General features: G+C 38.5%; 2 protein-coding genes across 3 annotated transcripts in view; one reads left to right on the forward strand and one right to left on the reverse strand.

The window, feature by feature from the left end:
* Positions 1-4,811, forward strand: part of LOC306867822 (transducin-like enhancer protein 1) — a 37,173-nt gene extending 32,362 nt beyond the window's left edge. The window contains exons 13-20 of the mRNA XM_079413716.1: positions 772-971; positions 1,048-1,127; positions 1,221-1,470; positions 1,555-1,802; positions 1,884-2,031; positions 2,620-2,770; positions 2,901-2,977; positions 3,459-4,811. Coding sequence (XP_079269842.1) covers positions 772-971; positions 1,048-1,127; positions 1,221-1,470; positions 1,555-1,802; positions 1,884-2,031; positions 2,620-2,770; positions 2,901-2,977; positions 3,459-3,566 — 1,262 coding nt within the window. The 3' untranslated portion in view covers positions 3,567-4,811. The remainder of the gene's footprint in view (positions 1-771; positions 972-1,047; positions 1,128-1,220; positions 1,471-1,554; positions 1,803-1,883; positions 2,032-2,619; positions 2,771-2,900; positions 2,978-3,458) is intronic.
* LOC306867821 (transducin-like enhancer protein 4) overlaps positions 4,768-26,252 on the reverse strand; it is a 52,695-nt gene continuing 31,210 nt past the window's right edge. The window contains exons 5-20 of one of the 2 annotated variants that reach the window (XM_079413715.1): positions 21,931-21,993; positions 19,831-19,905; positions 18,835-19,012; positions 17,883-17,899; positions 16,507-16,638; positions 15,613-15,666; positions 12,950-13,108; positions 11,951-12,092; positions 11,702-11,871; positions 11,545-11,621; positions 10,706-10,955; positions 10,223-10,470; positions 9,994-10,141; positions 7,898-8,048; positions 7,686-7,762; positions 4,768-7,420 (exon numbers count right to left, since the gene is read on the reverse strand). In XM_079413715.1, coding sequence (XP_079269841.1) covers positions 7,313-7,420; positions 7,686-7,762; positions 7,898-8,048; positions 9,994-10,141; positions 10,223-10,470; positions 10,706-10,955; positions 11,545-11,621; positions 11,702-11,871; positions 11,951-12,092; positions 12,950-13,108; positions 15,613-15,666; positions 16,507-16,638; positions 17,883-17,899; positions 18,835-19,012; positions 19,831-19,905; positions 21,931-21,993 — 2,049 coding nt within the window. In that variant the 3' untranslated portion in view covers positions 4,768-7,312. The remainder of the gene's footprint in view (positions 7,421-7,685; positions 7,763-7,897; positions 8,049-9,993; positions 10,142-10,222; positions 10,471-10,705; positions 10,956-11,544; positions 11,622-11,701; positions 11,872-11,950; positions 12,093-12,949; positions 13,109-15,612; positions 15,667-16,506; positions 16,639-17,882; positions 17,900-18,834; positions 19,013-19,830; positions 19,906-21,930; positions 21,994-26,252) is intronic. The other variant, XM_079413714.1, reaches the window with a different exon arrangement.

Below are 26,252 nucleotides of genomic sequence, written 5' to 3' on the forward strand. Positions count from 1 at the left end.
TCAACCTGGCAACCTGTCCTTGTTGAGGGTTGATGGCTAGTCAGCCAGCAGAGGGCAGTAGTTGTCTTCCTGTTTCTGAAAGGTGGTCTTGTTTTAATTGTATCATCTTGCTGATCGTGTGTCCTTCGAGGCTGTGTGATTGTTTTAGCATTCTTGAGAATGATATTAATGGGTCAAAGACATGACACTGTTTTTTTTTTTTTGTCAGGATCTTTTAATTTATTCTAAAATTAAAAATGAAATTCATACATACAGTGACTTGAATGCACCGGTCTATGATATGCATGGTTTTTAATTTCTGAATTGAAATTCATTTTAATATTTTTGAGGGCACAAGTCAAAAATGTAAGTGTGGTCTAACTGTCTTATCACAAAGAAGGAAAAAAAGCCTCAATGAAAGGATGAAATTCTGGATAACCTAAAGTAGTTTGGGATAATGTTAATGTAAAAAAACAAACAAATTATCTCATTATTTCTCAAAGTTTGGCATAATCTTATTTCTAAAAAAAAAAAAGGCATAATCGTTGTATTATATAAAAAAAGACATTTAATACTTTGTAGTATTCTTTTCTTATTATTTTTAAAACGAGCAAAACAATTAAGTAAAATGTAAATATTTTACAAAGTTTTGGTAAATAATAATGTTCATGATATTACTTAAAATGTTTTACAATGAAAAAATAAGTATATTTATCTATATATATATATATCTATTTCTTAAGTTCTATTTCTGTCAAACTCTTTCTTAATCTCTATTTCTGTATTTCTTAGCATTAGGTCTGAGGAACCCATTGGCGGTGCAGGGCGCATACCCACCTGGTGCTTTTGGCCTTCCTCCCCCGGGAGTTAATGGCGAGTTGGCTGGAGCCGCAGGATACGGTGCCGGTCTCCACCTCGTCTCCCCTCAGATGAACGGCTCAGCTGCTGCCGCCGCTGCTGCAGCCGCCGCTGGATACGGACGCTCACCTGTGGTAAGTAAAAATAACAAACCGTTATATTTACCCTGTGCCTTTATGAATTAATCTCTTAAATGTTTTGCTTTCGAAGGTGGGCTACGAGTCTCCTCACCCACATATGAGGGTACCAGGGTTACCTGCTAGCCTGCAGTCGGCAGCTTCTGGAAAACCGTAAGTTTCCAATACCAGTTCCTCTCGACGTCAAATGGACTCCATAGTCCAATCTGTCTTTAAATCCTAATTATACAACTTTCTCGCCCCCAGTGCTTACTCGTTCCACGTGAGCGCAGATTGTCAAATGCAGCCGGTGCCCTTCCCTCCTGACGCCCTCCTCGGCCCTGGCATCCCACGTCATGCCCGTCAGATCCACACGCTCAGTCATGGAGAGGTGGTGTGCGCGGTGACCATCAGCACCTCCACACGTCACGTCTACACCGGCGGGAAAGGCTGCGTCAAAGTGTGGGACATCAGCCAACCGGGCAGCAAGAGTCCAATGGCCCAACTGGACTGTTTGGTGAGATCTGCGTCATGTTAAACTTGTAGTTGGTACTTGCCATCCTAGTTGGACTAAATAAAGTCTACTCTTTTGTTCAAACAGAATCGAGACAACTACATCCGGTCATGCAAGCTCCTTCCAGATGGGCGGACTTTGATAGTCGGGGGCGAGGCCAGCACGCTGTCAATCTGGGACTTGGCCACGCCCACTCCACGTATCAAGGCCGAATTGACGTCCTCGGCTCCTGCCTGCTACGCTCTGGCCATCAGTCCAGACAACAAGGTCTGCTTCTCCTGCTGCAGTGACGGAAACATCGTGGTCTGGGACCTGCACAACCAGACGCTCGTCAGGTATCCACAGACTCCTGCTGGCGAGATAGACCATGCTCTTCTTCCTGAAGTCATGTAATGTCCTTGTGTTGCCCTCTATAGGCAGTTCCAAGGTCACACAGATGGAGCCAGTTGTATTGATATTTCCAACGACGGGACCAAACTCTGGACGGGGGGTCTGGACAACACTGTGCGCTGCTGGGACTTGAGAGAGGGCCGACAGCTGCAGCAGCATGACTTCACCTCACAGGTACTGCAGCTCAGAGGAAACACAGGAAATTTTCTCAATTTGAAGAGTTTTCATGCATCTCCAGCTACGTCCACATTTATCAGAATAAATTGGAAAATGCATCTTTTTCCTCTATTGTTTTGGCCTTCTGTAAACAGCTTTTTTAAGACGCTCTCCTAAGAGGATACAGTTGAAAACTGTTTTCATGTGGTAGTGTGAACTATGAAATGGAGGTATTTGAAAATGCTGATGCATTGTTGTGCTTCTGTTCACTTTCATAGTGTTGCTAAAAATAAATATTACTTAGAACATACCATGTAGTACAATGTAGTGTGCATTGTGTAGTATGAGTTTAATCCTGACATAATATATCCACAGTGTTGTCATGTGACCTACAAGCGTCAGGTGATTTAAGCATTTTCAGACGTGTCAGTATGGATGAACAACTTTTAGAAAATGCTTTTCACTAGTGTTGGTGGAGATCATTTTGAAACAATTACGGATTAATGTGGACGTAGCATCAGTGCTTGAAGACAGGATCATGAGGTTCAGAATGAGAATGAATTGTTAGTATTTAGCATGAAATAATGTGTTTGTTTGTGGACGCAGATCTTTTCTCTGGGTTACTGTCCTACGGGTGAGTGGCTTGCTGTGGGGATGGAGAGCAGTAATGTGGAAGTGCTGCACGTCTCCAAACCAGACAAATACCAGCTGCACCTTCACGAAAGCTGCGTTCTCTCACTCAAGTTTGCCTACTGTGGTATGTTTGTTTTTTATTTTCCCCTTAAAAATATAATCTTTTTAGTTATAAATTTAAAAAAAGCATTATAGAAAAACATGGCTGTTTAATTGAAGGGCTGTGCCTGAAATCTTACTTTTAACTATTGCAGGTAAATGGTTTGTAAGCACAGGCAAAGATAATCTACTGAATGCATGGCGAACTCCATATGGATCAAGCATATTTCAGGTAATGGTTTGATAATAGTGTCTGGTTGACTATAAATAGCGCAGTGTTGAGTAACTAACTAAAAGTAGTGATGCTACTAACCTTAATACATTAAGTAAGCTTTAAAATGCTGCAGCTTTTCCAGTAACAAGCTACTTTTTCTGAAAAATAGCGCTGAATTCTGATTGTAGCCGCCAAGCAAACTGACAAATGTACAAGTAATTTGATTAAATTACTTCATTCATACTAAAATACAGGCTACTCAGAATAGCTTCCCCAGTATTGTTTAACCGTTGTCATAGCACAATTTAACTGATAATGTGAATGGTATTTTTGTCACTGTGATGGAGACTTTTATAACATTGTGACAATGCGTCAAAAATGAATGTTGAATAGGCTCTTTCTGTTTGTCCTATTTTTCAGAATACATGAGATGAACACTGATCAACAGTGCTATCTAATACCTGATTAACCTCACTAACTAATTGTTTTTGTCCCCTAGTCTAAGGAATCGTCGTCCGTCCTCAGCTGTGACATTTCCCCTGACGACCAGTTCATTGTCACTGGCTCAGGAGATAAGAAGGCTACTGTGTATGAAGTCATTTACTAAACTGAATGTGTTTGGAACGTCATTCATAAAACGAGAAAAAACGATTGGATGGAGGAGACCAGATTCATCATTATTTTGCCTTGAACTTGGGAGACAAAAGGTGTGGCATGGACGTCAATATGGACTCTGAGACAGCGGTATGGCTGTACTTTTCGACTCCAGGATCGGATGGTGGATCTTCAGAACTGACCTTGTTGTTTTTTTAATGCTGTGAGGAAAGCTGGTAGACTAGCTTCAAAAACATGGAATTTCTCCAAAGACCTCCTCTTTTCTTCTTCTATCTTTCTTTTTTTTAAACAAGATGAAACCTCTGTAGTAAATATAATAGTAAAAGAAATCTTATTTTTTTAGCCTTTGGAATTTTCACGGAAATGGACAATTATGGAGCCACAGTGTATGAATGAATTATGACTAGACCTAAAGGACTGGCCTATGACTTCTTCGTCGATAATTTTCTTAAAGCTGACCTGATCTCAGCCCTGTGTTATGATTGTATGGATGATGTATAAGATGATGGACTATGATGTAGGACAACAAGGCTCTGGATTTTAGTGTGTCAATTGACTTCAGGGAAACGGCTATAAAGACACTCAGTTAACGTCCTATCACGTGAATACTGTATGTTGGAGCATGTTGAAAATTATTTTGACTTTGGTCGCAAACTTGGTATGTATGAACTGTAAATAAAGCTCTTCAAAAGCCAAAAGATGCATACTGTTGGATAGTTGCATTAATTTATAGTTTAAAATAATTTGATGAAATGGAAGAAATTGAATTTTTCCTTTTTTTTAACTCTGCATTACGTAGATAAATGCACCAATTCGAATAACATTTATTCAAAAAGTAAAGTTTAAGGACTATGCAGACCCAAAAACTCATGCTTATGCAAATTTTTAATTTCTATGTAATTTTTAAAATAAGAAATTAAATGTGTACAAGAATGTGAATGCATTAAATTGATTAATTGTAACCAAGCTTATGTTTTTTGCTGATGAGATGGCGTAGTGTATAAAATAGAACTGCAATATAAAATGTTTACAATTATTTACTGTAATACAATTTACATTTAATACAATTATTACAATTTATGTAGAATTGTTTACAATATGTAAATAAAATTTGCATTAGCATGAGTTGGTATGTATATATTTTTTAATTATTGTTTGATATTGAACCACTTCTCAAGAACTCAACAACTTCAAAAGATGACCACAAGTTTAATTTGTCAATGTTCACATGCCTTTACATCAAATGGGAAGTGCTACAGGGATATTACAGCGATGCCTTCGAAAAAGTTCCTTGGCTTTCAAGAGAGAGTGTCTTTGACAAAATCGTGATGGTGAACATTGTTCTCAGTATACAAACAATGCATTACATAAGGATAGATATATAGATACAGATATTCAGATAGCATAATGTCAAAGACAGATCGTGCAGCAGAGCCGGTCTGTCTTGAAATGGACAAATGCCACTGTTTGCAGGCAGCCATATTTTCAGCTATTCGAAAAAGAAAAGAATAAACACACTGCACTTTCTGCATTATAAACATACTGATCAAAACACTGTAGTAACACTGCTTACTATTGCCATAAAAAAGAGAAAGACCCTAATGATACAATTCCTTCTGTTCACAAACATAAATGGTTTGACTCATCCAACCATTTTCTGAGTGCTGAGAAAAGCTTTATAGATCAAAAGGAGAATGAACAAAACAAAACTAATAGAAAAAAAAATCTGTTCCCAGCAGGATGTTTGGTGCATGTGATAGATGAATCCTGTAGTGTCTCTCCTTGAACATTCCTGGTGTGGTTGGCAACCACAGCTCTTCTTATTGATGGTGTGCAGCAGGGCTCTGTGTTAGGACCTCTCAAGCATTTCTCTCATTTACCTTGTGAAAATGTACATTCAGGGATGTCAATTAATTAAAAACTGCATTTAAATTAATTGCATGACATCCCTATTAATTATTTGCTGATAATGATATCATAATATTTGCAATCCTTAAATTAAAATAAAAGTATCTTCATTAAGACACTATTGCATTCTGTTCCATGCTGTGTTGATAGATTACATGATTTCTTTTTTGGAACCTATTTTTGTAATTAATTGTTCTGCATTAAACATCACATTACTTTATACATTTTAACAATTCTAACCAGTTTTGAATATTTAGGTATTTGCATCATCTTACTGAAGTAGAACAATCATGAAAAGATTTCCCCATGCAAAGCTAAAAGATAATTAATGACATGAAAATGAGCATTAAACCACAAATGAGCGCAACATCTGTATGATAATCCACAGGAATTAAAACCAAACAGTCGTGGTTGTGAATATTTGCCGAACGAATCCTGCATGATTTACCCTTGCTCCTCATTAGACACCGACTTGTGCAAGGAGGAAATTAAATGCAGGTTGGAGAATTCGACTGGGATTTGCCACATGAATGTCTAATTGGGTTGGATAGGCGAGTGGAGAATTGTTTGTATGCCCATATCGTGTTTATCCGGAGATGCTCCAACGTGAGCCAGGAGCCTCCAAATTATCTTTTTTCGTTTTAGGGAAGATGCTGTGCTCGCTTTATGGATAGAGTTTGCGACTAATGAAATGATTGTCTAGTTTTGGTGTTTCTGTAAGCAGAAGCTCCCTAAATACCTGCTGTCTGTGGGGCTTCCTCTTTTAGCTTGGAGACTGTTCTACTTAAAACCTCCCCACTTACTATGTTCGTAATGGAATACTACCATACTGCATACTTTGCAGTTTATACTGTGTACAACATACTGTTTTAAAATATATATAGGATGCATAGGATGTAAAATGAGAAGAGAAGGATGTTACGATTTATAGTAGTACGCTACATTGTTGCACATTTAATTTGGCGAGAGCCATCCACTTTGTTGATTTACATTTTTGGTCCAAAGTTGTTGTCCAATAATGTCACAAAAAATATGTTGCTAATTATTCTTCCATTATTGTAAAAGTCAAAGTTACAGAAGCAGCAACTAGTATTTTCTTCTGTATTGTGATAATTTAAAAGAAAAAAAAGTATGATTTGTGATTAAATTTACAAGGCAAAAATTAGAAAATAGATACCGATTTAAAACTGGAAGGTCAAGTTGAGAACATTGCCATAGGACACAGTATCCCACAAAGTATTTTATACAGGATATTTTGGTAAAAATTAGCATGCAGTGATTACAAATTGCAGTCCATTACTGATTACAGATTATGATGAAAATTGTAGTTCTAGATCTAGATCTGTAGATCTAGGTTACTTATTTTAGTTAATGTATTATGACTACTTTTTAAGAAAATTAAAGAAAAAATTATTACATATTCACACAATGGCAGCAAATTATACATAATTCATTTAATCCTTAAAGTAACTGTAATCTGATTATAAGCATTTTAAAATGTAATATAATCAGATTACGAGTACTTAATTTTTTTAATCCGATTATGTAATCCAGATTACATGTAATCAGTTACTACCCAGCACTGTTAGTATGTCAGACGGGTATTTTTTGTATAAAGAAAATTTCTGAAGAAAACTATGCACAGTATACCAACTACATAAATAGTATGAATAGTATGGTAGTATGCCTTTCATTCGGAAGAACAAAACGTTCTATTTTTCAAATGGTTGCAAAAGGACTGCAAATAGAAGAGCTATGGTTGCCTGCCATGCCATCCATGATTGTGTCATACTAGGCGCTGTATGTTCATCCATCCATCCATCTTTGTGTTCAATACACCACCTCATACACCGTGGCTTTCTTATCCCCAGAACCAGTTACAATATATTTGTCATCTGGGGACACGTCACAGCTCAGGACAGATGAAGACTCCTTTGACTGGAAAGAGGGAGTGAGAGACAAAATGAGACATATTCTTAAATACAGATGAGATCCAGCTAAATCTCACTGTCACAATAGCAAACAACTGAAACAACAACTGTCTCATTTTAAAACAAGCTTTGTTCTTTATCCATCGCATTTCCTGTCTGCGCACAGCTGCTCTGTTATTCTGATATGTTAATAGTGTAGCAGCATTTAAAGGTTTAGGACATCTAAAGACATCTCTAAGGAAGAAATAAAGTCATACGGGTTTGGAACAGACCTGGAAAATACTGGCTCCATACGGCGTCCTCCATGCATTGAGCAGATTGTCCTTTCCCGTGCTTACAAACCACTTCCCTGAAATACGCACAAAGAAAATTAAATCACATCTTGTATCTAATAGCATTTATTTTAAATAGGCATAATGAAGGCCCATAGGAATACATCGGCAAATTCAACGAGTGGCATAGACATCTGCATAGAGACTCGTACCGCAGTAGGCAAACTTGAGTGAGAGAACGCAGCTTTCGTGAAGGTGCAGCTGGTATTTGTCTGGTTTGGAGACGTGCAGCACTTCCACATTACTGCTCTCCATCCCCACAGCAAGCCACTCGCCCGTAGGACAGTAACCCAGAGAAAAGATCTGCGCACACATAAAAACACTTCAATAAAAAATCCAACGCATAAAATGTGCCTGCAGACAGAAAAATGGATGCCAAGTACCTTTAGTCCATAAAAGTTTGAAAAATTGGAATATAAAAGGCACGATGACCGAATTTACTCTGCTAATAAATGCTTCCATGTTATTATGGATGACTCCACAGTGCAATCCTGCTGTGGTGTTTTGAGTAAGATGTTTTTGTTCTTGAATTTTTTTTTTTTTTTAAATAATAATAAATAAATATATATATATATATATATATACATATATACATACATACATACATACATACAGTGCCCTCCAAAAGTATTGGAACAGTAAAGACAAAATTGCTCTGTTGGCTGTGGAGTCAAGACATTTACAAATATGATTAAAAGATGAATATGAGACAAAACTACAGAATGTCACATTTTATTATTGGGTGATTCAACACATAGATGTTTTACCAGCTAAGAAGTTCAGCACTTTTAGAGTTTCATCCCTCTATCTGATGTGAGCATAAGTATTGGAACAGTTGCCTCACAGGTCTTTCTAAGTGATCAGCTGTGTCCTGTTGCATTAATTCTTCAGATATTAAAAGCAGGGAATGTGTTGTATCAGTTATATCCATTACTTCTGTATTCTGAGTCTTGCATTTGATGATGACACACACAAACCAGGATGAAGATGAGGGAGCTGACTTTGAGAGAAAAGCAAGCAATTTGGATGCTAAAAGAAAAGAGGAAGTCAGTTAGAGCTCAAGCAAAAACAAAGGGCATGGAGAAATCAAGAGTTTGGAAACCACCAGCAACACCAACAACGACCTGATCAGCTGAGAAAACAACAGTAGCTGATGACAGACAAATCATAAAAGCTGTGAAAATGGATCCTAAAAGACGTGTCTGTAAAATCACCAACAACTTCCAGAAATCTGGGGTGATGCTCTGACAATCTACTGTCCTCAGGAGACTTTGACACAGAATTACAGATGCTACACAGCAAGATACAAACCTCTGACCAGCACCAAAAATAGAAAGGCAAGATTAGAGTTTGCAAAAAAGCACAAAGGTGAGCCAGAAGAGTTTTGGAACTGTGTTTATGGACCGATGAGACAAAGACGAACCTTTATCTAAGTGATGGGAAAGCAAAAATGTGGAGAAAAAAGGGAACTGCAAATGATCCCAAGCATACAGCCTCATCTGTAAAGCATGGTGGAGGTGGTGTCATGGCTGGGCATGCATGGCTGCCTCAACTTTACTGATGACTTAATGTATGATGACAGTACATTACAGTAGCAGAATGAATTTGGAAGGGTACAAAACCATCTTGCCTACCAATATTCAAGAAAATGCCACCAGATTCATTGGGAAGTGCTTCATATTGCATCAGAATAATGACTCAAAACACCCTGCCAGTTCAGTCAAGGAATTTATAAGGGCAAAGAAATGGAAAGTCTTAGATTGCTCAAGTCAATCTCCAGATTTAAATCTGATCGAACATGAATTTCACCAGCAGAAGAGGAAAGGCAGAAACTCCCCAAAACAAGCAACAATTGGAATTGGCTGCATTAAAGGCTGGGAAAAGCATTTCAAAGGATGAGACCAAGAGTCTGCTGATGTCTATGGGTCACAGACTCACTGCTGTGATTGTGTGCAAGGGATCTGCAATTAAATAATAGCTTTTAATCTTTTACATCTGCCTTATGTTCAACTGTCCCAATACTTATGCTCACATCAATGAGTGGGATGAGCTGTAAAAGTGCTGTTCTTTTTATTTGGTAAAACATGTGTGTTGAAACGGCTAATAATAAAATGTGACAATCTGTAGTTTTGTCTCATATTCATCTTTTAATCATATTTGCAAATGTCTTGACTCCACAGCCAACAGAGCAATTTTGTCTTTACTGTTCCAAAACTTATGGAGGGCACTGTATATATATGTGCAGTACCTGTGAGGTGAAGTCATGCTGCTGCAGCTGTCGGCCCTCTCTCAAGTCCCAGCAGCGCACAGTGTTGTCCAGACCCCCCGTCCAGAGTTTGGTCCCGTCGTTGGAAATATCAATACAACTGGCTCCATCTGTGTGACCTTGGAACTGCCTATAGAGGGCAACACAAGGACATTACATGACTTCAGGAAGAAGAGCATGGTCTATCTCGCCAGCAGGAGTCTGTAGATACCTGACGAGCGTCTGGTTGTGCAGGTCCCAGACCACGATGTTTCCGTCACTGCAGCAGGAGAAGCAGACCTTGTTGTCTGGACTGATGGCCAGAGCGTAGCAGGCAGGAGCCGAGGACGTCAATTCGGCCTTGATACGTGGAGTGGGCGTGGCCAAGTCCCAGATTGACAGCGTGCTGGCCTCGCCCCCGACTATCAAAGTCCGCCCATCTGGGAGAATCTTACATGATCGGATGTAGTTGTCTCGATTCTGTTTGAACAAAAGAGAAAACACTGATTTAATCCAAGTTGCCATTTTCAAGTCAAGTCACCATTATTTGTATAGTGCTTTTTACAACGCAGATTGTGTCAAAGCAGCTTACAGTAGCCTATTCAACAGGGAAATAGTGTGTCGTTCTTATTTTTTTTATTTGAATTCTAATTCCAATCAAACTAGGATGGCGAGTATCAACTACAAGTAGAGTTTAACATGATGCAGATCTCACCAAACAGTCCAGTTGGGCCATTGGACTCTTGCTGCCCGGTTGGCTGATGTCCCACACTTTGACGCAGCCTTTCCCGCCGGTGTAGACGTGACGTGTGGAGGTGCTGATGGTCACAGCGCACACCACCTCTCCATGACTGAGCGTGTGGATCTGACGGGCATGACGTGGGATGCCAGGGCCGAGGAGGGCGTCAGGAGGGAAGGGCACCGGCTGCATTTGACCATCTGCGCTCACGTGGAATGAGTAAGCACTGGGGGCGAGAATAAGGTAGACGTTAAAGTTATAGATAGTGAATGCAAAAAAGGAAAGCTGCTGAACACAAAAGACCCCATTGGCTTTCATTTGACAACATTTATATTGTATTATATTGTATTGACAACAATTTTCTAAGGGTCAGTTTGAGGGTGGAAAATGTATTGAAATGCCATGAATAAATGTCATGAAATACTAAATTATGACTGATTTTGGTGCAATTAGCCATGACTAACATTATAAGTGGACTTGAGGGACAAAAATTAAATGGTAAAAGGACTTGTTTAAAATAAGAATAGGAGCTGATTCAAACCTTAAGTACTCAAGCAGTTTGACAACATAATTATGAAAAGTTTGCTTGTTTGTGTATGCGTCAGTGGGTGCAGCAATAATTTGCAATCTTAAGGATGTTTGCCTGAATTCAAGTGTTTTTCTCGCCTTAGCTGTCAGCGGGGGACTTGAGAGAGGATTGTATTACAGGCGTGGCAAACAAAAGCACTATTTTGGACTAACAGTCGATACGCTGGCCATCGCTCTGCAACTCCATCCGAAAACCAAGGAAGGTAAAAGAATGAGGAGAAACTCACGGTTTGCCACCAGAGGAGCCAGGCAGAGAGGAGGACAGCCCTGAGGGCCTAAGATGTGACCGAGATTCGTATGCTACCTGTGGAGGAGAGTATTCAAGCGTCAAAATGGTTTTGCGTACACTTCTGTCAATTGAAAGAGATTCAGAAACACAGTCACCATAGGGCTACGTGTGTAGGCACTGGCTGCAGCACTGATTTGGGGCGAGAGGGTGAGCGAGCCTCCAAAGCCCCCTGGGCTGGCCAGCTCTCCGTTTAGCCCAGCGTGGGATACCACCCCGAAGTGAGCCGGGTAAGAACCGGGCGTCATGGTCAAGGGACTCCGCAGAGCTACAGGATACACAATTAAACAATTATTTTCATTGAATTGTAGCATGTTCACTGTAAACGCAAACAGACATCATCTTACCCAGAGGGTCTGCCGAGGAGGCAGGTTTGTTGACCAGGCGTAAACAGGAAGTGCTGGGCCCAGGTGGACCAGGGGTAAGAGGGTCATGGTGAGAGGGAGAGGAATTGCCTGATTTAGAGGAGGGCGACTGAGATTTTTCTGTCTGCCAACAGAACCAAAAAAAGACCAAAACGTTATAATGTTGAATGCTATTTTCAATATAAATTTATAAATAAATAAAATAAATTGTATATAAATTATTTAAAAGTTAAATAAATTAAATAAATGTTCAAAGTTTTAAATAATAATATATTTGAGTTAATTTTATTATTAATTATTATTATGTATCTTTTTATACTGTGGATTCTACAAATTTACTGCTGATCTATATTAGTGTTGCTATGCATTCATATATAATAATAACGGAATAATATTTATATAATAAAAAAAATTAATTTATTTAATTGATATAATTTAACAAATATAATTTATATGATTTTTATTTATATTACATCCCTAACTAGCTAGTACATTTAATTAATCAAATACAATGCTACAAAAACATAAACATTTTGATTATTTGTTTAATCGATATTCAATGCATTATTAAAAATAAGTATTAAGAAAAAATGTAAAAATAATTTAATAATAAAAAAACTTTAAAAACGTTTTTAAATAAGTTGATCAGTAACTACAAACCAACATTGTGTCCCAAACTAGACCTTACATTAGATGAAATCTGCAAATATAGCTGAAAATAATTTTATTATTTTTATTTTCATATTTATAAAATAACAAAAAACACACACGCTAAGCAATCTGTGTAATTAAAACAAAAAACTACTTCTGGGGTCTATTTTGCATGTTGTTCATCAAAAGTACCACTTTTATTTTATATTAAAGACAAAAAATAATGTCCTAGTTGTCAAACATTAGTGAAGCATGTCCATAGTGAATGAGACGTAATGTGGGAAGAGAGTCAATTCTGGCATATTAGGTGTCTGAGAACAGTGTTTGTACTTGTGCCGTGTCCTTGTTTTTGCCAGGGGGTGGGCTGTGTGGTGGGGAGGCCGGAGGGGGACTAGGGGATCCTGGGAGCTCTTTCCTCAGGGTCGGGGCTCGATCCAAACCATTCCCATGTGGAGACAGAGGGCCACTGCCTACAGGAGAGGACGGCTCCTGAAAACACAGAGTGAAAGAGTTAAGGAGAATTCAAGAGCATGGGGCATTTTGCTTTCATCCGGATATGTGAATTTTTCTTTTTACATTTTAGATGGTGTGGCATGAGTTAGGGTTTGTTTGAAATATCAGTGATCTTTGTTAACCTGGAGTTCAACAGAACAAGGCCTTATCCATTCACTCATGTTTTTCATTATGCCATCCGTGTTTACAAACAAAATAATTCTAATTTAATCCTTAGTGTGTGATATTGCAGGAATTCAGATCATTTTTATGTTTTAAATGTGATAATTATGCAGCGGGGTCACTAATGATTATAAAAGCATAGCGCAGTGCTCGCTGACTCCAGACGCTCGGCAGCAGAAAGCAATCCTGGTTCGCCTGTGATATTATCAGCAATTACTGAATGAATGCAGTTTAATAAATATGAGTGATGTTCAATATTTGTCCAGTAATTGAGAAACAGAGCTGTAACGTTTTACCTTGAAATGGATGATAATTACACAGAAATAATAGCAGTAATAATGAATGGGAGTTTTTTTTTCTGGATGAAATGCATTTTTTGGTGCTGCTCTACAATCAAATACAAATATGTCATTAAGATTAAAGTAGTGCAAGACTTGTCACCACAATGCTAGGGCGCTGTGTGTGTTGTTTACTGTGTGGCTCAAAGTCTTTATTATATTCTGATCTCAAGTTATGGCATGGGTTGATATTCACAGGCGAAGAAAGTTATTGCATTTTGATTAATGCGTATGAAGACAATGTATTTACAACAACATGCTGAATGAATGAAGTGATGAATTAGGCACAATAAGACCAGCAACATGTATTACGAAAGTAAATTGGGTCAATTTTGATGTAGAATAACAAAACAAAACAAAAAACAACATAAGTAGAATAATAATAAAAAAACTAAACAAGAAAGTAAATTGACAAAAAACCAAACCAAAACAAAAAACATCATTAGTAGAATAATAAAAAAACAAAAAAATGATTAATAATAAAAAACAAAATACAAAAAAGAACAAAAAACAAGTAAATTGACAAAAACAAAACAAAAACAAACCAACAGAATTAGTAACAAAAAAAACCTTTCACTTGAAATAAATAAAATAAAATGTCACTTATAGGCTGTCAATTTAACACATTCATTTAATTTATTATATATCTTCCTACCCTCTGAGCAATTCAAGCTTGAAATATCATCACCATAAGGCAATATGAACCATAATTTTAAAATATAGCAATAAACAATATATCTATTAAACCCACTTATTGTAAAGTCTATTCACTCTTGTTTAACACAATAATGTCTTCATCTTTATTTGGCTGGCTTTTATAAGCAGTTATTGATATATGCAAATAATTGTATTAATTAATCAGCATATCATTTGATCAATTTAAAATAAAATTAAATAAAAATAACATTTCATTACATTTTTCAATTGATGATGATTGACAGCGCTAATGTAAGTGCAGACTTTCACCAATGTTAAAGGGGTCAGATGATGCGATTTCAAGTTTTCCTTTCTGTTTGGAGTGTTACAAGCTGTTTGTGCATAGATAAGATCCCTGAAGTTGCAAAGACTAAAGTCTCAAAACCAAAGAGATATTCTTTATATAAGTTAAGACACGACCCCGCCCCCCTAAAACGACTCATTCAAACACGCCCCCACATGTCTACGTCACGATGTGTGGAGATTTTCATAACACCGCCCAAATGTATGCGCAATAAAAGAAGGCGGAACTATTATTCTGGCTGTAGTATTGTTGCTGCCGCCGGCGCCATGTTCTGGAGACGCTGTATTTTGTTGTGAAAGCAAAAGTACTTTGTTTGGGCTTCCAAAAGAAGACACAACTAGAAATCAGTGGTTACGTTGTATTTACAACACTGTTCCAGAACAGATCAACCCAAATATTCGAGTGTGTGCAGCACATTTTACGGAGGACTATTTCCTGAACCTGGAAGAGTAGCCTACAACGCTGGCTTTCTATAAAGTGGGGCAATTCCAACTTTGCAAGGACAGTCTGGCGCTTCTAACTCACAGCCTGTAAGTACGTTTTCTTATTTAAAGAATTTGCCACTGACGATTCAAACGCGAGTTTTGAGCAGTGTAGAGTAGTGCTTGTTGTTTGTCGTTTCCCCGATCACAAATTATGTCCCCACTGGAAGCAACAAATGCCTCGTTTATAATGGGGGACACAGCATCACAATACGGTGAGAGGCATAACATTTCCGTCTCACGCTTGAGGTATTCGGCCAATCACAATGCACTGGATAGCTGGCCAATCAGAGCACGCCTCGCTTCTCAGAACAATGAGCTTGTAAATATCAACGCGTTTCAGAAAGGCGGGGCATAGAGGAGCAACAATAATGTACAGTATGTGGAAAATAATGTGTTTTTGTAACCTTAAACCGCACAAACACATTGCATTACACAAAATACACAAAATAATGTTCTTTTTAGCAATGTCATATGACCCCTTTAATGTGAACCGACCTCATTTGAGACATCTACTACAAGATTGTCCTCGCTCTTGTCTCCGTCACTGTCCTGAAAGACAACAGGCAGGAGAAGGACAGTGTTAGACGACACGCTTACACACATACAGGCACAAAAATATATACCCCTACGGGATATTTATCAGGTACATACATGTACAATATTGCAGTGTCCTCTTTCTGACCCCCCCCCCCCCCACATAAACACCACCTCGTCCATCGCTCTCACACGGCTCACACTCATCTCACTCTGCTCTTTCACCCATCTCTGGGAATCAGGGGGTGACAACGCACTTAGTTGCCATGGCAACAGGGCTTTGATGTGATCATGGCCTGATGTTCCTATTGCCATCACCCTATAGTGACATCATCCCCCTAATTATACCCGCATGGACGGTCATATTCGACTCTTCCCTACATGTGTGTTTGATAAATGCTACATCTGATGCGCTGATGAGCAAATGTTGCGATCATTATTATCACTTATCAATAAAAGTGCATACTGACTGAGAAAAATTTAATTAAAAATAATAAAATAAAATAAAACAGGAAATCAGTATAAAATGTAAATTAAATCCACTCAAATTTCACTGGGATAAAATAACATTAGGGCTGTCAATTTAACAGTTTCTCAGTTTCAGTTGCCCCTCACTGCAGAACAAAGATCCAGGGGGCGGGGTTGGATCCACATCAAGGGGGTGGAGATGGTAGGTTTAGGGGTGGGTTTAGGGATCAGGGGGTGGAGACGGGTAGATTTAGGTCTATGTAAAGTGAGAGGAGTTGGATCTAGATCCAACCACACCCCCTGGATCTTGTGTTCTGCAGTGAGGACCATCTTGTTTATTTTGGGACTGAGACAAGTATGATGTCATCGTCATGTGACAGAACCTACATAGTGAGGGAGGACGTCTTTTTCATCACATCGTCTTCGTTTGGCATCGCTGCTGGCCTGTGAGGGATAAACCCCTGATGGACCCTGACGATCCTCCACTGCCTGGCTGTCAGTTGACGACACTGATTTACTCTAAAGAGACAAAAAACACAGCATAAACACAGACACATAGTCTCATTTCCAACAAAATGCTAAGGTTGTGCAAAGTTCACTGAATAGTTCATTGTTCTGAGGCCATATGATCGCTTTGTGTTGGAAGTCAATAACATCAAATGTCATTGTTTCTCGAGTGTCTCTTAACCAAACGTCGTGATGTCAAATCTGTACCATATTTAAATTGCGCTGAAGGGATTTTAAAGGTAAAGTTTGGTATTTGGTCATTAAGAAAGGTCATTGTATGGAAAAGCTACACGAGGGTGAGCAAATGATTGCAATTTTTATTTTTCGGTGATTTATCCCTTTAAAGCTGAAGCCTGGATTATTTTGCATTAAAAAAATACTGAATAGGCCCCGAAACATTTGGTCACTATCCAGTGTCAACTGTCCATTTCTCAACTTTCATCATTATGAGGAGTACAGCAAAACCGGTCTCAAATCAGTGACTTCAAACACTTCGTTTTCTGCAACGGTGCAGTTTTATGAGCCAAACAGGAAGTGCATTGGACTGAGATGAGAAAAAAGCACACAAAGAAGGCCAGTTCTCTCAAACAAACCTGTTTTCTCCCAAATCTTTCTCTCTTTTCACTCCCCCTCTCTCAGACCTTTCCTTGACTCCCTCATTTTCTTCCTCTACAGTCAGCAACAAGAAATCTTCTTAAAGAACTTGGCTGTTATGACTCTTTCTCATCTGAATCGTCCCTATGCAAGCCCAGTTCTATGGAAGGCCGTTTATGCCATGGGAAAAAAGTTTTATCTCACAATTCTGTCACAATTTTGACATAAGAAGTCGCAATTATCGTTTTCCTTATTTTTAATTCTATGGCAGAAACAATAAGACAGAATTGTGAGATTTAAACTCATAATTACGAGAAATAAGTTCGAATTCTGAGTTTATACTTCACAATTTTTATAGTTTTTAATGGAATTGCAAGAACAAAAAGTCGCAATTACATTTTTTAAATATTTTTAAGTAAACAAGCTAGCAAGTTTGATTTTTGGGTGGACTGTTCCTTTAAGACTAACTATGATACAACCAAATTACAGAAAATTATGGTTTGTTATATCAAAAGTGCAGAAAGGCAGAGGGCAGGAGCAGTGCTCTTTAGAGAGTCCTGAAAGGTCAGTCGGATTTCATAATGGTTTTTGGAGTCGTTTATCAAAGTCAGTGGGGTGGAGGCACACATATACACATACAAACACACAAGTTTGATACTCACCCTGCTGGGCGCACCCTCTGGGAGCCGAGGACAGAGAGAGACAGAAAGAGAAGGAGGGGTTGGGGATTGACGTCAGTCTAGATAATAATAACAACAATTCCATAGCAAGCCAAGGTCATGCTGAAAAATCCAGTCAGGGTGCAATAAAAATACATCCATTGTATTGAGCTCCCTGAGCAAGTCGCCCCTCTGGCCTTCAGTCTATCAGACTTTCAAGGCTTCTCAGAAGTCTATCCAATCTACCGGACTGACTCAACACACCCTCATTCTCGTAATGTTTCACTTTGTGTTTTTTAAGACAACTTTTGCACCATCACTATTTTAGCATGCTCCCTTTAATGCTGGACAAATCATATTTATGAACTTCCTTAAGAATATTTACCAGTTGCATGCATTTTGTGCCTTGTTGAAGTCTTTATTAAATTAATTTTGAATAGTTCATTAAAAAATTACAATTTGTTCACTTGCTCACCAATGGATCCTCTGCATTGAATGGGTGCCGTCAGAATGAGAGTTCAAACAGCTGATAAAAACATCACAATAATCCTCAAGTAATCCACACCACTCCAGTCCATCAATTAAAGTCTTGTTAAGTGAAAAGTTGCATGTTTGCAATCCAGGGTGGATTACTGTGATAATTTTATCAGCTGTTTGGACTCATTCTGACAGCACCCATTCACTAGAGAGCATCCACTGGTGAGCAACCGATGTAATGGTAAATTTCTCTAAATCTGATGAAGAAACAAACTCATCTACATCTTGCATTGCCTGAGGGTGAATAAATTGTCAGCAAATTTTCATTTTTGGGTGACCTATTCCTTTAAAGAGTAAAGATATATTACATTTGTTGTTACAATTATTATTTAATTATACAATTAAGTCGTTTAATAACCCCATGTATTTGTGACATTAAAAATGCACATAGAGTAAGACAGGTCAGATAGACACTCACCTCGCAGGTGCTCGGGGTCTAGATGGTTGCGTTCGTCCTTGTTGGCCAGGTGGGCAGAGACTCCCAGAGCCCCAGTGAGGGCCAGCAGCCCTGACGTGCCGCCCAGAGACAGACCTGAAGGGTGAGGAGTGAGAGGAATACCTGGAGTGTGGTGAGACAGGTGCTGGAGCTGCTGCTGCTGAGAGACAGAAAGACAGAGATAAAGACAAAGATAAAGATAAAGATGGATGGAGGGAAAGATGGATGGAGGGAAGGAGGGATGGATGGATGGATAGATGGATGGAGGGATGGATGGATGGAGGGAAGGAGGGATGGATGGATAGATGGATGGAGGGAGGGAGGGAGGGAGGGATGGATGGAGAGATAGATATGTCCTACCCAATTTTCTGTTTCTGTAACTATACAGAAAGCAACTAAGTAACTAAAAGTAACTTCATAGAAACACAGCAGTCCATAAGCTCTCCGGTCAGCCTACAGCAGCAGTGGTGTCAGTGTCTGTCAGGCTCTGTCTGCTGTTGTCCTGTGTGGGCTGTTACTGTATCACTGGGGTTTAAGTGCAGTAATATGATCAGAGCTCAGAGAGACAGTGGACTGAAGAGAGATTGTGTCGCTCTATAACAGCCAGCAACAAAACAAGCTGTAATTTAGCACAGAGAGGAGAGACCTCTCTTTATCAGCTTTCTGATGTCTCTTTCCTTTTTTCTTCCCTCCTCCATGTCATATATTTATTTTTCTTTCTCTCTTTCTATCTATCTATCTATCTATCTATCTATCTATCTATCTATCTATCTATCTATCTATCTATCTATCTATCTATCTATCCATCGTTCTATCAGTCTGTCTGTCTATCTATTTATCTATCTATCATTCTGTCGTCCTATCATTCTACCATTCTGTCTGTCAGTCAAACTGTCAATCACTTGCTCACCCTTTCTGTCTACTCATCCATCCGTTCATCCGTCCACCTACCAGTATGAGAGGTCAGAGTTCACTCACCCCTATGATGGCGTTGAGCTCTGCCATGGTGACCTGTTTGGCACGTTCCACCGCTTGAACAACCTGCTGTTGATGCTGATACACACAAAGATACATGGTAAGACATATATGCAAAATATTCACCTGTAGACACAAACCCAACCACACTCAAATAAAATGTGAATTAAAGTAAACATCTCAAAAAAGTCGTATTTATCCTCCATTACTCTCACACTCTCTCACTCTGTCACACACACACACACACACACAAACACACACAGACGCACAGTCAGTATTGACAGACATATCACTCTGTCCTTCCCCGTCAGCAGATACTAACTCAAGCTAATGCTAAAGGTGAACTCCTAATCAATACAGTTCCACCTGATCTATTATTGCTCATCTGCCCAAATAAATCCTCCTAATTTAAAATGAGGATCCATTCCAGGCGTTTTATTGGATCACAGTTATCCTCAAATGAAAGGAAGCACTATTAGTATACATTGTATAAAAGGTTATATTTACAAACAGACTGTATTAAAATAATGATCGGTAAACAGATATGTTATTTACTGAAGTCTTACATAAACTACAATAAAAGTTTTTAACGTTATTTAGTCAAAATAACAGAACTGTGGCTGATTAATGGTTGAATCTCAAGAAGGAAAAAATGAGTCAAAAATTCAGATTATATTTTTGTTTAAGATTAAATTAACAATATTTAAACACTTTTTATAGTATTATGTTTAATAATTATAATAATTATTATTATTCACATTTTCTCCCATTATCATTGCTGAAAAGTAAATGATAAAAATAAATAATATTTAAATCATTTATAAATATACTGTATATCAATCAATGTAAATTCTATATATTAAATATATAATGCGCTTGCACAATTTCTTGAGAAATTATGTTAATCCTTTCTCATTTTCCATTTCGGTTTTGAACTCTAAAGGTGAGTTGCATTAATTCATAGTGTGCGTAGACTCCAGAGGACTGCAGTTCCAAAGCTTTGAAGATAACAATGGATCTGTGTCTCCTTGACAAGGGATCTGGAGCTTTGAATAAGTTGGGACACAAAACAAGCCATTCTAGTCTTAGCCATCCATACTAACGCAACAGATAGAAAAGCAACAGCCGAATCTCAAGAGCTTGTTTCTCATAAAGTTCTCCTTCTAACCTTCATGCGACATGATAGAAACTAGCAACTCAATGAGACCGATGAAGGGATAGTTCACCCCAAAATAAAAATCTCTACTTGTTCCAAACCTGTATGAATCTCTTTCTTCTGTTAAACACAAAAGATTTTCTGAAAATGTAGAAGAAATTTTGAAGACAACTGCCTTTGTCTTCCATAGTATTTTTTCCATACTATGGAAGTCAATGGCTACTAGGGCTGCACAATATATAGCATGCGATTGTCATGTGCATCTCGTCAGTAAAGCCGGTTATGTGATTAGTAATAAATCTCCATCATGTGCTTTCAGATGGTAGTTCACTGACAAGCTACGCAATTCGCGCTCATAATCGCAGATGAATCTCCTGCTACCGTCGACTGTTTGGTTACCAACATTTTTCTAAATATCTTCTTTTGTGCTCAACAGAAGAAAGAAACTCATACAGGTTCGGAAAAACTTATGGTGAGTAAATGATGACGGAATTTCCATTTTTGGGTGAACTATCCCTTTAATTTATTTACAGTCCACAAGAACTCTTTCATTTGTATGTGAATGACTAATCGGATGTTTGGACTCATTTGAAAGGTAAAGTGAGTCATTGTTGGACTTCTGGTTCAACCAATGGTGTGAGTTTGGAGCCTGCTTGTAACACTAGTAGCAGAGCTGCTAGTAAAGCAAACAGCGATGCTGGACTAAAGCTGAATTTGCAACCCGAGCTCATCAAGTCAACGGCAGGAGTTTGCAGCTTCGTTAAAAAACGCAGGATATCAGCAGTCCTTGTTTAGTCAGAGATGTGAGACGGGGTCGTTAAAATCTAGAAGCTGTCTGGCGTACTGAGGGTGAATCAGTCTGACGGGGAGGGGGACGAGAAAGTGTGTGTGCGCCTGTGGGAGAAGACCCCAGAACCCTGATGAGTTGTCAATCACTGTCAGCGTACCTCCTGAGAGAGGAAAGGGATGATTTGAGCACAGATAGCACTGAGTCGCTTCACGATCTCCGCCTGCAAGAGAACACACACACACACGCTCGATTAGAAGAGAAAACAGTGACAGTGATAAACCTGTACAATGGCACTGGGCTCTCAATTCCCAAGCACACAAATGGCTTCAGTTTAGATTATGTTCATGACAATGATGTCTTAGCAACAAAAGATGCACAAGACAAAGAAAGGGAGTGACAGATAATAATGAAATGAAGGGCATTAGCACAGTTGGGATGGAGGTTGTAGGTTAATTGTAATATTGTGGACATGAATGATAAAAAAAATAAAATAAAAAATTCCTAATACTAGTAACCACCCAGAACACCCTAGAAATTAGTTAAAAACCACTTCTAAAACTCTAGTATCCACAAACAACACTCTAGCAACCCTAGCAACCACTCAGAACACTCTAGAAATCATCTAGCAACCACCAAGAACTATGTTTGAAGCAACACCCCATCCTATCAATTGCAAAGAAACATGCTACTATCTAACAGATAGCAATGTGTTAAAAACCACTCATGACATCCTAGAAACCACTCAGAACCATAGCAATGAGCAACGATACAGAAATGCCTTAGCAACCACAACACCCTAGCAATCCCCTAGCAACAACCAAGAACACTCTAGCAACCGTTTAGCAACCACCAAGAACTATGTAGTAACACTCTACTCAAAGCAACACTCTACTTTCTAACAACCTAGCAATGCAAAACACATTCATATCATAGCAACCACCAAGAACACAATAGCGATGAGCTTAAACACCTGTAAACCATAACAACCACCAAGAACACTCTAGCGATCATCTAGCAACCATATAGAAATACCTTAGCAACCACCCAGAACACCCTAGTAATCCCCTAGCAACATACAAGAACACTCTAGAAACCACGAAGAACTATGTACACAGCAACACCCTATCAATTGCCAAACAACACACTACTATCTAACAGAACAACCTAGCAATGTTTTAAAACCACTCATGACATCCTAGCAACTGCTCAGAACAATAGCAATCCTTTAGCAACCACTAAGAACACTCTAGCAATCACCTAGCAACCATACAGACACACCCTAGCAACTACCCAGAATTCCCTAGCAACCATCAAGAACTATGTATGTAGCGACACCCTATCAACCGTAAAGGAAGATGCTACTATCAAACAAAACATCTTAGCAATGTGTTAAAAACCACTCATGACATCCTAGCAACCACCCAGAACACCACAGCTATCCCCTAGCAACCACCAAGACTATGTAGCAACATCATATCAACTGCATAGCTACCAAACAGAACCTAGCAATGCGTCAAAAAACACTAATGACATCCTAGCAACCACCCAAAAAACTCTAGCAACCATCATAATGCCAATGCAAAACACCATAGGAATGTGCTAAAACACTCATAAAACTATAGCAACCACAAAAAACACCCAAGAATTGAGCTACAAAACACTCATAAGACCCTAGCAATCACCTATCAATCAAACAGAAACGCCATAACAACCACCCAGAACACTTTAGCAAACACCAAGAACTATGTATGTAGCAACACCCTACCAAATGCAAACCAACATGCTACTACCAAACAGAACACCCTAGCAATGCTTTAAAAACACTAATGACATTCTAGCAACCACCCAAAACACCCCAGAAACCATCAAGAACTACGTAGCAACACCCTGTCAACTCCATAGCAACATGCTACTACCAAACAGAACACCCTAGCAATGCAAAAAACGCTCATAAGGACATAGCAACCATGCAAACAGCGTAGCAAATGAGCTAAAACACTTATAAACCCCAGCAACCACCAAGAACACTCTAGCAACACCCTATCAACTGCATAGCAACGTGCTATTAACCACACAGAACACCCTAGCAATAAACTAAAAACCACTCATAACATATCAACCACCCAGAAAACCCTTACCCAACAGTGATGCCCTAGCAACACCCTAAAAAACACTCAGAACACCCCAGCAATACTTGAAAAACCATTCACAACACCCATAAAATGCTAGCAAATAAATTAAATAGCTCATAACATGCTATAAACAACCCGAAAACCCTAACAAATCCCCTAGCAACCACATAAAATAGAAATTCACTTAAAGCACCTCATGATATTCTAGCAACCACGCAGAACACTCTAGCGAAGCCCTGCAACAACACACTATAAAAACGCCCAGCAACACCCTAGCAATCACCCAGGACAGTGAGTTTTACATGGGCAAGTGACACTTGTATGTTCTTCAGAAAATATATGTCTTGTTTTTGTGTCTTGAGTTCTATTCATTCAGCCATTTCCCTAGGCTCAGTGTGTGTGTGTGTGTGTGTGTGTGAGAGAGAGAGAGAGAGAGAGAGAGAGAGCTCTTCAGGGCTGAATAGCTTGAATAGTCTCAATCTCCTTGCAACAGAGCACACAAACACACACACGTTTAATTATAGTCTCACTAAGAAAAACAACAGATAGGCAGACAAGTGTTTCACACACGCTGCAACACATGAACAGTTAATTACTTTCTTTTGCGCACACACACACACACACACCATCCACCTTCATACTCCAGCCATTATACTCTTCCGGTCCTGTGATAAGGCTCTGTGATTCTCTCTAACACACACACACACACACACACACACACACTAATGGAGGAGTATTTGTGGTGTTGGAGGCACAGAAACACAGCAGACCTCTAAGTGCACTCTAATACCTACATGAGGAGCAAAGAAAACCTGTGTTTTAGAGCTCTGTGTTTGAGCAGACTATTTTAATCTGCACACCACTATACAGTTACAGTATATTAAATATAATTCATAATGATGTAAAAAAAGAGCATACCTGACTTAATGTTTTATATATTTACTAATTCATGCAAATAAGTCTTTTTATCTATCCATCCATCCATCCATCCATATATATCTATCATCTTTCCATCCATCCATTGTCTCTCCATCCATCTATCTATAATCCATCCATCCATCCATCTATCGTCTCTCCATCCATCCATCCATCCATTGTCTCTCAAACCATTTATCTAGTACAGTGTATAGGATATTAACGTATGAATATCAGGTTATGATATTTCGTAGAGCAGTATTAGCTGGAAATATTATTATTACCTGGCAGGATACTTGTTACTTCTGCCATATGAGACTGTGACAAGTGAATGGAAGCATGTTCAGTTGTTTGCATTTTTGTTGGGACACAGTGTAGCAGTGATGCTGAACATCTGCAGATTGTGTGCATGAGTGTGCGTGCAAGTGAAACAGAGCTCATTTGTGTATAATGAGGTTGAGGGAGCGAGTGATGTAACCAGTTTGGAATGAAACAGAATGTGTTTGAGAAGGAGAGAGCGAGCGCAGGAGGGAAATGAAGAAACAGAGGAGGAAAACAAGATGTGTGTGCATGTTTGTGAGGAAGTCCCAGGGTGCCAACCTTTTAGCATAATGGCTTTGTCACTCGATCAAAAGGACCTGAGTAGGTGCAGATGCCCTGCTGTTTGTGTGTGCACATATATTTACCCAGAATTCATGTGCGTGAACATGTCTCCACATTTGCATAGACTTGCTTTGTGTGTGTTCAACAGTTATTTAACTTTCTACCGTCCAAATGGAATGAATCATATTTTCACTATATCTACATGGCATGCAGCTAGACATCTACATGTTCTGGGCCGTCTGCGCTAATTAAATGGGCGAGTATAATATTTGTTCATGAATGAACTGGACTGATGTTCAAATATGAATATAAAAAAATCGAAATATTAACATTTAAATAAAACGTAAACATTAAATCCTACATTTTTCTATGTATATTGAAAATATAATAATTTAAATAACATTATATATATATATATATATATATATATATATATAAATAGATAGACAGACAGATAGTAAATATATATATATATATATATATATGTATAAAATTTAAATATTAAAATAAAAAAGTACAATAAAGAATAACAGTATCTACATAAATTATTGAGTAATAATTATTATCATTTATATAAATGTTAAAAATTAAAGTTATTTTATATTAATAGATATATATTTATATTAAACTGATGAGTGTGTGTAAAAATCAAACTGTCTTTGGGTAAATGACGTTGTCAGATGCCCCATTAACGGCTTTTTTGTTTTGTTTGGAGAGTGTGTGAGTTTGTGTATTTATATTTGTTTGTGTACTCATGTGCAGGAATGTGTCCACATCCCCCTCTATAAGTGCTTCCCCCTCCGCACATTTAATTACCCACGAGCCTTTG

This window comes from Barbus barbus, assembly GCF_936440315.1.
Source record: "Barbus barbus genome assembly, chromosome: 49".
Lineage (NCBI taxonomy): Eukaryota > Metazoa > Chordata > Actinopteri > Cypriniformes > Cyprinidae > Barbus > Barbus barbus.